Raw genomic sequence first — 12,579 nt, forward strand, 5'->3', positions numbered from 1 at the left:
CCCCTTCCCTCAGCCAATTGAGGGAAGGGAGGCTTGGCTTTCTTTCTCTCCTTTACAAAGCAGGAAATAGGAGAGACTGGACAAAAGCAACTGTGGTGAAGGAAGTAGCAGAAAGTCAGTTGCTCACAGACTGAATAGAAGCCCTGCAGGGACCGGATCTGGCCTGCAGGTTATATGTTTGATGCCCCTGCTCTAAATCTTGTCTAATCCTGTATAAATTCATTGAAGCCAATGAGTTTAGACTGGCATAACTCTGCATAGGGTTGTTCTTTTTGGCATGAAAATAAATTGGTATAAAAGATATTACTTTAATTATTTAAAATATTTATATACTCACTTTTTATGAGTACCTCATGATCCAGATAAATTTGCTCTTTTTCCTCTCTCTGAATTTTATTCTCAGAAGAATAATTGCCAGGTACAGATGAGATGCATTTAATATTGATTGTTTCTTTATCCAATCCACTCAGATTAGGGAAGCTGGTTAAGAGCTCCTTGGGATGGGAGTTGGAATTTGGGCAAGCCCTTTTAGTGTGCTTAAATTTATTCATAAAATATCCAATGTTTAAAAAATTAAATTATTTCCTTCAATTTTTCTGATACATTGTTTTTAAAAATGCGTCTTTAAAAATGTGGAACAAAAGCCTCTTAACATAAAGATTTCAGTCACTGTGAAAAGCTCAAGAAACTCTCATTAGCTCATCAGATCTTTGAAGCTAAGCAGGGCAAACCCTGGCAAGTACTTGGAAGGGTGACCTCCAAGGAATACCAGAGCTAGGACACAGAGGCAAGTAATATTAAAGCACCTCTCTGAAGTGTCCTAGTCCCATTAGGGGATGCCAGAAGTCACCATGACTTCCAGGCTTGCAAGCACATACACACACTCACACACACAAAATACTCATCCAAAATAAATAAAATAAATATTAAAAAAACAAACTCTCATTAGCCTTAAACATAAGAACTAAAGTCTGTGCATGTACTGATTTTATCTCAGAAATGTTACCCCTGATTTCACCTAACCTTTCCCCTCTGTGTTGCATAAAATGTTTTGTTAATTTGGAATATAAAAACTTCTTGAGTGCCATTTAAGTTGTATAAGTTAAAGGGGGCTCCCATCCCTCCCCTCAGGTTCCCAGGCTGAGCAAGCAGCCAAAATATTATACTGTGACAGGGTGGGACAGCCAGAATTCTTCCGGAAAGAAGAAAATAGATAACTAGGGTGGCTCAGTCACAAAAGGGAAATAAAAATGGCGGGAAAATATTGCCTCTGAAGAAGGGAGTTGGTTGAGGGCATCATAGAAGAAGAGAGAAGAAGAGATTGGATTTATACCCCACCCTTCACTTGGAGTCTCAGAGCAGCTTACAAACTCCTTTCCCTTCCCCTCCCCACAACAAACACCCTGTGAGGTGGGTGGGGCCGAGAGAACTCTGACACAAACTGCTGTTTCAGGAACAGCTATGCCAGAGCTTGTGACTGACCCAAGGTCACATCAGCAGGCGCAAGGGGAGGAGTGGGGAATCAAACCCAGTTCTCCCAGATTAGAGTCCGCACACTTAACCACTACACCAAACTGGCTCTCACACCAAACTGGGACTCAGCCCTCCTGTTTAAAAATACTGACTAAGCCTGTGTTTAGAGGTGACCTGTTCCTGAATTACTAAGCATGCAAAGTGGCAAGACTTTGCTTTTAGGCTGAGTTGAAAGAAGTTCATGATGTGCATATGCAGAGATACATTTTTGCAGGATTTATGCCTGGCATTGAAAACCGACTCCTGGACTAAGCCCTGGTGAAGAATTAGCACAAAAAGAAATTCCAGAGAGAAATTCCAAAGGGGTGACCATGCTAGTTTGTTGTGTGTGTATTGAGTGTCATCAAGTCGCTTCTCATTTATGGTGACCCTATGAATTAATGACCTCAAAAACATCCTATTGTTAACAGCCTTTCTCAGGTCTTGCGAAGTGAGCACTGTGGCTTCCTTGATCAAGTCAACCCATCTCTTTTCCTGCTGTCTTGAACTTTTCTTAGCATTATTGTTTTTTTCAGTGACTCTTGTATTCTCTTAATGTGACCAAGTATAATAGCCTTAGCATGGTCATTTTAGCTTCTAGGGAGAGTTCAGGCTTGATCTGATCTAGAACCCACCTATTTGTTTTTTTGCTAGTCTATGGTATTTGTAGAACTCTCCTCCAATACCACGTTTCAAATGGATCAACTTTCTTCCTGTCAGCTTTCTTCATTGTCCTACTTTCAAACCCACACATAGTAATAGGGAATGCTATAGTATGAATTACCTTGATCATCAGCTACATATCTTTACAGTTAAGAATCTTTTCTAGCTCCTTTGTGTCTGCCCTTTCCAGACTCAGTCTTCTCCTGATTTCTCCTAGTCTCCCTTTTGGCTGATGATGGAGCCAAGGAATAGAAAATCTTGAACAATTTCATATTGTCAGCCTTAAAGTTGTGTCACTATTTTCTGCCAGTAATGTGGTGTTATCTGCATATCTCAAATTGTTAATGTTCCTTTCCCCAATTTTCACTCCACCTTCCTCTAAATCTAATCCTGGGACCTGTTTTGTTCAACATTTTTATCAATGATAAATGTAAAGTTCTGCATTTAGGTAGAAAAAAAATCAAATGCATAATTATAGGTTGGGGAAGACTTGTCTTGGCAATAGTATGTGCAAAAAGGATCTAGGGGTCTTAGTAGACCATGCACTGAACATGAGTCAGCAGTGTGATGGAGTTGCTAAAAAGGCAAATGCGATTTTGGGCTGTATCAATGGAAGTATAGGGTCCAGATCATACCACTTTACTCTGCTCTGGTTAGACCTCACCTAGAGTATTGTGTTCAGTTTTGGGCACCACAATTTATGAAGGATATAGACAAGCTGGAATGTGTCCAGAGGAGAGCAATGAAGAAGGTGAGAGGTCTGGAGATCAAATCCCATGAGGAAAGGCTGAAGAAGCTGGGTATGTTTAGCCAGGAGAGGAGACGACTGTGATATGATAACCATATTCAAGTCCTTGAAGAGCTGTCATATAGAGGATGGTATGGAGTTGTTTTCTGTTGCCCCAGAAGGTCGGACCAGAACCAATGGGTTGAAATTAAATCAGAAACGTTTTCAGCTAAACATTAGGAAGAACTTCCTGACAAAGCGATTCCTCAGTGGAAGGCTTTCTCAGGAGGTGGTGGGCTCTCCTTCTTTGGAGGTTTTCAGACAGAGGCTAGATGGCCATCTCACAGCAATGCAGTTTCTATGAACTTAGGCAGATCATGAGAGGGAGGGCAGGAAGGGTTGCCTCTGTGCTTAGTTCTTGTGGCCCTTTCTTACATGCCCAGGGAAATGCTGATTCCAATTTTTCTCCAGGCCAGTTTGGCCAGGGATCCTGGAGGCTTTTGGTCATCTTCTGGGCATGGAACAGTGGTCACTGTGGGCATGGAAGGGGAATTTCCTGCATTATGCAGGGGGTTGGGCTAGATGACCCTGGAGGTCCCTTCCAACTCTCCAATTCTATGATTCTAATCCTTTGCCAATTGGAAACCATTCTGTTTTTCTATATTTTGTCCTAACAGTACCCTCTTCTCCTGAGTACAATTTATGCATCAAAACAATCAGATGTTGTGGCCCACCCATTTCTTTTAAAACCAATTGTCACTTCTCATGACCCACACAGTCAAAAGCTTTGCTGTAATCTATGGAACATAAGCAGATTTTCTTCTGAAATTCTCTTGTAAATGCCAGTAACCAAGCATAAATGTGCAATATGATCTCCAGTGCTTCTCCCTTTTCTGAATTCAGCTTGAACATCTGGCATTTCTCATTCCATGTATGGGAACAGTCTTTGTTATAAGATTTTGAGCATCACTTTAATCATGTGAGAAATTAATGCAATAAACTAACTATTGCTGCAGTTTTTGACATCTTCTTTTGGGGGGATGGGAATGCAGACTGAGTGTTTCTAGTCTGTGGGCCATTGTTTTGTTTTCCACATTTATTGGCATATTCTTGTTAAGATTTTGATGGGCTCCATTTCAGTGGCCCAAATTAGCTCTGTTGATATCAAATCTACTCTTGATTATTTGTTTCTCCCAACTGTTTTGAGCGTAGCTTTCACTTCATTTTATAAAATCGCAGGTTCTTTTTCAAAAGGTTCTTCTTAGAAGCAATCTGTCATCCTTTCATCTCTTCTATACAGTTCTTCAGTGTATTTTCCTCATCTTTTCTTTACTTTGTCCTATTCAGTTAATGTATTTCTGTACTGAAATTTCAGCATGCCTGACTGTACTTTAAATTTCCTCTCAATGTCATGGGCTGACAGAGCCTGCAGAAACCACAGCTGGCCCCTCTGAAGCAGCAGAGGAAGATAGCTGGCAAGTGCCTGTAACAGCAGTCTTCACACCTGGCCCAGATAAGACGGAAGAACTGCAAGCTGAAAGTCCTTCTGACTCTCCCCCATGTGTGACTCATTTAAAGGAGCGACTGCGACAAAACTTAGCAAGCAGGCTACAAGGGAGATGCTCAGCCAGTCCAGAGTTCCAACAGGAGCCTGGCTGATCGTGCAGCTGGCTAATTGGTAGCAGCATTTAACTCCACACTCTGGGCAGTACCCTTTGTGGAAGCAACAAGTCAGCTTCATGCTGCTAGTATCCACTCTGGCTTGGCTCTTGCACGTAGACCTTTGGACTCTCTGGCTTTGGACTTGGCTTTGTATTCCCAGCTCCTGACCCCGGCTTGGTTTTGGACTACATTTCTGGTTAGTATTTGGGACTTGGCTCTGTGTTTCTGTCTCCTGACTCTGGCTTGGCTTTTTGCACTGTCTTCTTGGCTCATGACTTTGGCTTGTTCTGGACTCCCTTTGCCTGGCACCCCAGCCTGTGACACTCAATATTTTGTCCTTCCTTTTTTACTGTTCTGTTCTTTCTTCACACTGGTTATTATAGTAGTTCCCTTTGTCCCTACATGCCAGTCACTGGAACTCATTTAGACTTCTAGTTCTGTCACCTTTTGTTTCTTGTCTATCTTTAACAATTTTAAGAGTTTCATCAGTTATCTATCAAGGTGTTTCATTTTTTTTGGCTACAGAAATAGTCTTTGTGCATTGTTTGTGGTAAGGTCTCTTGTAGCATAAAGTCTGTTGTGGGAAATCCAAAAAGGAATCTTGTGCCACCTTAAAAACTGGCAGATTTATTGCAGCATAACCTGTCATGGCTAGAGCCTACTTCACCAAATGCATGAAGTGACTCCTCAGTCACATCTAAAGCTATGTACAAGTGTTTAGAGTGGGAGAATTCCAAACAGTGGCATTAGGAAAGATATATCATTTGTGACATTTCAGTACATAACTTAAAAGTATAAGTGCAGTTAATGATCTTTCATAATAAATGGATCCCTTGTTATGTTATACTAATGTAATGTAAGTAGTGAGTGAAAATGTGTTGTCCGTATTCAAGACATGGTTAAACAGCTACCTCTATTGATAAATTCTAATTCAGCAATTATTTATTCTGTAATAAAAGTGGGGTTCCCACTACACAAGTTCTTGCTAGGGATGGACAGAAACCAGCACACGAATGAAAGTTTGTCACAAATTTTGGCTCGTTCATCCATTGCAAAGAGATATTTGTGAACTAAAGAGTCACCATGAACTTTAAAGCAACTTTTGGTGGGGAGCAGAAAGCAAAGGGTTAAATGGCTTGGAGACATTTCACTCCCTGCTTTCTGCTCACTGCCATTTTGGTGGGGATCAAAAAGCAGAGGATTAAATGGCTTGGAGACATTTCACTCCCTGCTTTCTGATCACTGCCACTTTTAGTGAGGATTAGAAAGCAGTGGGTTAAATGGCTTGGAGCCATTTAAATCCCTGCTTTTTGCTCACCATAACTTTTGGTGGGGAACAGAAAGCAGGGGTCACAAACTGATATTGGTTCATTGTTCTGTTTGTGATTTGGTGTAGTGGTTAAGTGCGTGAACTCTAATCTGGGAGAACTGGGTTTGATTCCCCACTCCTCCACTTGCAGTTGCTGGATGACCGTGGGCAAGCCATAGTCCTGTCAGAGCTGTTCTTGAAAGAGTAGTTCTCTCAGAGCTGTCTCAACCCCACCTACCTCACAGGGTGTCTGTTATGGGGAGGGGAAGGGAAAGGAGTTTGTGAGACACTCTGAGACTCCGAGTGAAGGGTGGGGTATAAATCCAATCTCTTCAGCCATGAACCGTGAACTGAACTAAAAAAAGTAGTTTGTGCCCATCCTTAGTCCTTACAGGTTCCCCACCATGCAACTGGAAATAGCCTGGTCAGCAACACAATAATTGGCCCAGTCCAGCAGTTGGCACCATGTAACTGGACCAGATTTTCCCTGAGGAAAGGCTGCCATAGGGAAGAAGAAGAAATTGGATTTATACCCTGCCCTTTATTCGGAGTCTTACAATCTTGTTTCCCTTCCCCTCCCCACAACAGACACCCTGTGAGGTAGGTGGGACTGAGAGAGCTCTTTTGAGAACTACTCTTTCATGGACAGCTCTGACAGAACTATGGCTTGCCCAAGGTCATCCAGCAGCTGCAAGTGGAGGAGTGGGGAATCAAACCCGGTTCTCCCAGATTAGTCTGCACACTTAACCACTGCATCAAACTGGAGGGAAGGCGGGAAAGCTGAAGACTGGGGGGGGGCAGATAAAGGCAGGTTGGCTTGTGGATGGGGAGGAGAGAAGGAATCAGGAAAGGGGGAGAGGTTATACAGGTAAAGAGAAAATAGTGGGGAGAGGAAAATGAGATGACCCCTGCAAATCCTTGTGGGTCCCTCACTTTGTAGGGTTGTCAGCCAGAGGCTATCTCCCAGAATTACAACTGATCTCTGGATGACACAGATCAGTTCCCCTGGAGAAAGTGGCTGCTTTGAAAGGAGAATTATTTGGCATTATACCCTACTAGATCCCTCCTCTCTCCAAACTCCACCTTCCCCAGACTCCAACCCCAAATCTCCAGGAATTTCCCAACCCAGAGTTTGCAATCCTATTAGATGGCTTCTATATATATAATATTAAAGAAGTGAAAAATAAAGATTATATTCTGGGATTTTTGTGCATATTTCCCCTGAACTCCTGTTGTGCAGTTGAGGAACTTCTCTGTATTATTATTATTATTATTTATTACTTTCGGCTTCTACCCCGCTCGAACCCCCTAGGGGGTCTCTGAGCGGCTTACAATTACTCTGTTATCCCTAACTATGGCCACATCTGAATTGGGGTGGGGACTGCCCTACCAGCACCCTGTAGATGGCGCTGTTGTTCTTCTTGATCTTAGTTCGGCATCTCGGCCCATTGCTGGCTCGGCCCCCTCCCGCCTTCCTCCTTCTCCTCTTTGCTTGTCCTCGGCGTCGGCTACGGTCGGCGGCTCCATCCTGCGCCCGGTGCGCATCGGCGGGGCTTCGGCTCAGTCCATCGCGGCTCCGCCCATGCCTGCGCCTCATGCTTTCCTTGCGTCACCTGGCTCCGCCCATCGCTACCGACGTCTGGACTGCTACGATGTTTTCGCCCGGTCGCCATGCTTGCCGCCGATGCAGTTGTTCGCCTCATCTCGCTTCCAGTGCTCCTCCAGCCCCCTGGAAGGGGAAGGGTGCCCCCTGCCATCTAAGGCAGGTACCCAATTTATCTACTCGCATCTTGATGTTAATTGTGCTTTCGAACCGCTGGGTGGGCGGGACTGTAGTCGCACAGTGTATGTGAAAATGTACCCAACTTGGGAAAGATGCGCTGCAAAATTTGTGGTGAATATGTTCAGTAGGCAGACATAGTGTTTTCAACTGCAACGATAATTCATGAGCTGATCCTCAGATCTTCCTGCCTATCATCTACTGTCCAACTAGGCCAGCTGCCAAAGAACTTTGCAGTTGCACAGTAACTGTGGTGATGGAGTTTCTTTTTGTCATGCCTTGCAGCTGCTTTTGCATCTTCTGCATAGTACTCAAAATCGATATCCCCCCCAGGTTTATGGTGGTAGGGCCAGGTAATTAAATGATGGGAGGAGGACTACAGTTCCTATATGATGTGCAAAAATGCATATGCATGAAAGAATGCTGGTAACAGAGACTTAGACACCAAATCATAAGTATTTTATAAAAACACTATATCACTGGGTGACTGACTTGTTTGCTGGTGGTAACAGTGCGGGGAGGGCTGAATCTCGTAAGTATTTTTTCTCTTGTAAAAAGTTCTGTGTTAAGTTTAGTGTCACAGAAAAAAAATAAATGTTTGGTTGCTGTGTGTGGGTGGAGAGGGGGAGCTAGGCCTTCCATTGGGCTTTGTGAGTACACAGATGAATGAACTGCTTCTGATTGCACTATACCGTGTGAATGTATGGAAAGTGACCTACCAAATGAATTCAGGCTGCTCAAGAGCAGTTGAACAGTTTGATGAAAAATTAGCTCCCTGCTCATGACTGGTGAACAGAACATTATCTAAACCAGCATCTGTTTGAGCATTCCTAGACTGGGGTGTTAAAATACCTTGAACTAGCCCTGCTGAGAGGAAAGGGAGTGTAGCCAAGTGTGGCAAACTTGCAAAACCTCTTCAATATGTTGGGGAAGGGTCCCATCCATTAAAAATTGATTGGGTTTTATTCTCTTGAACAGACTCAAAATGCTCAAAGAGGCAATTTTCAGTGATACCCCCCTCATGTGGCAGGCCTCCAAGTCTTCCTTCATGCTGTTTGGTGTGCATATGTGTGTGAGAAAGTCACACTCCAAGGGCAGAAATTCTACCACCCATGACAAATTTCAACAGGATTTAAGCCAAGGGTTTCTCATTGTTCATTCCATATCCTCCTGAAACTGCAGGAATACATTTCTGAGATAAGAACCTATTGTCAGAGACATGATAGTGATGCATGCAAACATCCTGTGACAAAATTACAAAGTTTATAGAAACTGGGTTAATATACAATTGTACACAAATATCTAACCCCAAAAAGCTGTTAATAGAAACAAAGGCAAATGTGACTTTGCAATATTATAGATGGTTTCCTGTAAATTCTAAAATATCCAGTGTTTTGAAAATGGAGACTTTTTTTTAAAAAAAAGTCATTGTGCTATTTGCACTTTTTAAATAGAGTTTCTCAGTAATCATAAAACCCCTCAGCATTCAAAGAGTGAAAGCAAAATCCAGCTATAATAAAACAAATACAAAGTAATAAGCCATAGCTATTTAGATACTATAGAAATGAAATTGAACATACAAATTCTGATAACCTTCTGAGAAATGAAAATACAAAAGAGTATCAGCGGTGTGATACCCCATGTTTTTCTAAAGTCTCATGCCTCTCTTGTGCAATTTATCCCAGATTTTGTGCAAGAAAGTCAACACTGCCTAATCACAGCACTTTTATTCAGAAATAAGACCCACTGTATTCAATGAAACTTGCTCTCACATCTATGTATAATATTGAGGTTTTAACATTTTTAAAAATATGTGAATTAATTTTAGTTTGTGTTCTATAGTTGACATCCAGATGACAGATGATTAATTTGTTTATGAGGACATTCAGAAGGCACATTTAAATTGAATCTATACTGTATCTGCCTTTGTGTGTATGGTAAAACCAATCAGCATATTTGCTCAAATATCATCCCGGTCACACGGAAGGTTTTGGCCTGGGAGAGGGATGGATCGGGGGCGCAGCAAATGGGCGCGATCTCATCACAACATCTGGGAAGCGGTGCGCACCCGTCCCCGAGCCATCCCTAAAGACGGAAAACCCGCTGCAAAAAAGAACCTCCTACAGAGGAGGACTTACCAGGAACGCCACATCAAGCACGGCCGTGGGATCACCGGCGCACCCGTCATCCGGAGCAATCCAGGCTCCCGGCCGAACTGCGCATGTGTACACATGCGCAGTTTGGCTGCTGCGCTCTTCCTTCAATGGCTTCCCCCCCCAGCATCTGATCATGCCGGGGAGGAACTGCATGGCGGCTCAGGGTATCTATGTGATCTCGCCGCCGTGTGTCTCTTTTGGTGCAACTTTCAAAAGCCGCACTTTGCCCGTGCTCCCCCCCCATGTGGCAGGGGCCTATAAAGATCAATTTAACCTTCTGAATAAGTGTCTACAGAGGACATAAAAATGAGTCAAACTGTCCCCCTTGGCACCCCATGAGTGATAAAAAAGGTGATGAAGGAGGCTTATTTAATTCAAATGTATGAAACTCAGTGTTATGAAGAATTCACATATCAATACGCATCCTTTGAGTTCCTCTTAGGTGATTACTTTGGACACACCTAAAGCAGAAATATGGGGCATTCTGAACATTCCTTGTTAGCATATAATCTCTGACGCCTTCCTGAAAAAGCAAATAGAGTTTCAAGGTAGCCATGATGGACCAAAATAACACAAAACAGTGAAATGCTCTTCATCAGGCTGGATATTTAAAAGAGTGTTTGTTTGTATCATGTGTAGAAAGCCTTGCAGACTTCTTTTCTCCCCTGTATAGAGATTCTTGGAAGTATTATGACAATATGGAGACCATAACATTCAAAATCACCCTTTCAAATCTATTGCTCAACTGCATGTAGCTGTATTGTTCAGCTGAACATATACTGATGTGGACATTTTTCTGGCATTGGTAGCATTGTATGCACATTGTATTTCATGTTGTGAAATAATCGGGCACATTGTAAGACAAGCCAGCAATAGTCAGCTCTACCCAGCTGTGATTGAGTGGATTGAAAATTTAGATATTAGTATTTAGGGGGATTGCCCAAGCAGTCTGCGTACCCATTGTATCAACTTGGCTATTTAATTAATTTATGTATTATATTTATAGCCTGCCCTTCCTGCAAGTGGGCAGCAATACAATAAATATAATTAATTTTAAAACACAATCCACAGCCCAAGTCAGAAGTTGAGTGTATTTTATATTACTATAGGCTTTCTGTATGTAACTCTGTCATACAATAAATAATGTTCACTTATGTCCAAGGCAAGTAAACAGGCACTTTTGTACTGTTGAATTTAATGGGACGTAGGTATGCCTAACTTTCACTGGACTGCATGCTTTTGTTCTGGATGAAAGACCTATGATAGAAGATGAGCTGGAATATGACCAGAGGAGGGCAACAAAGACAGGGTGGGGTCTGGAGACCGAGTCCGATGAGGAGAGGTTGAAGGAACTGGGTATGTTTAGCCTGGAAAGGAGACGAGTGAGAGGAGATATGATAGCCATCTTCAAGTATTTGAAGGGCTGTCATATAGAGGATGGAGGGGAGCTGTTTTCTGTTGCCCCAGAAGGTCAGACCAGAATCAGTAGATTGAAATTAAATCAAAAGAGTTTTTGACTAAGCATTAGGAAAAACTTCCTGACAGAGCAGTTTCTCAGTGGAACAAGCTTCCTCGTGAGGTACTGGGCTCTCCTTCTTTGGAGGTTCCTAAGCGAGATGGCCATATGACAGCAATACTGATTCTATGAGTTTAGGCAGTTCATGAGGGGGATGGCAGGAAGGGATGAGTCAGTGCTCACCTCTTGTGGCCCTTTCTTGCATACCCAGGTTAATGCTGATCACCACTTTGGGTTCAGGCATAAGTTTTCTTCCAGGTCAGATGTCTCAGGGATCCTGGAGGCGTTTTTGCCTTCCTCTTGGCATAGGGCAGGGGTCACTGGGGGACTGGGGAGAAGGTAGTTGTGAATTTCCTGCAGTGTGCAGGAAGTTGTACTAGATGACCCTTGAGGTTCCTTCCAGATCTATGTTTATATGTTTAACAGGAGGCTTAATGATCTAGCCTTTCTAGATCAGACCAATAGTCCATCTGGCTCAGCATCCTGTTTCTCATAGTGGCCAACCAGGTCTTCTGGACAACCAACAGCAGGGCATAGAGCCTAAGACCTCCCTCTGTTAGTCCCACCTGGCTCTGGGATTCAGAATGTGAAGTTTTCCCTCAGCCACCGTGGCTAGTAGCCATTCATAGACCTCCATGAATCTCCATGAATTTATCTAATTAATGTTTAAAGCTGTTTATTCCTGTGGCCATCACTACATCCTCTGGCAGCGAATCCCACATTTTATAATCATTCTCTGTGTAAAGTAGTATTTCCTTTTGTCCATCCTGAACCTACTACCCATCAGTTTCATTGGATGCCCTCGAGTAAAGTTTTCTTTGTCAACTCTCTCCACCCCATGTATAATTTTATAAACTTCTATCATGTCCTCACTTAGTCGACTCTTTTCTAAACTGAAAAGTCCCAGACTCTTCAGCCTTTCCTCAAACGGAAGGCTCTCTGACCCCCTAATAACCTTGGTTGCCCTCCTCTGTACTTTTTCCAGGATATCAACCACTGTCCCAATGGGGCTGTCACATGTCATGACAATACAGGATACTAAACGATAACTGGTGTTGTGGCGCAGAAACCTTTGGTGACAATGTTTAGGAATGGGTTGTTATATGCATAGGCTATATTATTAATATATCAGAAATGAAAGATACCTGTAGCAAGTATGACATGGCATTCATTGAGTTCTGTAACTGCAATAATGGTAGCCTGCTGATTCTAATTCATCTGAGTGCATCTTCATGTAGTCCAAATCAGGGGTAG

At 42.8% G+C, this 12,579-nt stretch overlaps 1 protein-coding gene across 4 annotated transcripts in view; it reads left to right on the plus strand.

Moving 5' to 3' along the window:
• The window catches only part of PAX3 (paired box 3), a 170,255-nt gene that overhangs the window by 46,981 nt on the left and 110,695 nt on the right, over nt 1-12,579 (plus strand). Inside the window, exon 5 of one of the 4 annotated variants that reach the window (XM_015417631.1) lies at nt 2,342-2,350. The exons of the other annotated variants lie outside the window; for them this stretch is intronic. Within the exon in view, the coding sequence (XP_015273117.1) occupies nt 2,342-2,350 (9 nt within the window). The remainder of the gene's footprint in view (nt 1-2,341; nt 2,351-12,579) is intronic. 4 annotated transcript variants of the gene reach the window in all.

Source organism: Gekko japonicus, unplaced genomic scaffold (genome assembly GCF_001447785.1).
Source record: "Gekko japonicus isolate JY-2015 unplaced genomic scaffold, Gekko_japonicus_V1.1 scaffold38, whole genome shotgun sequence".
NCBI classification, from domain to species: domain Eukaryota; kingdom Metazoa; phylum Chordata; class Lepidosauria; order Squamata; family Gekkonidae; genus Gekko; species Gekko japonicus.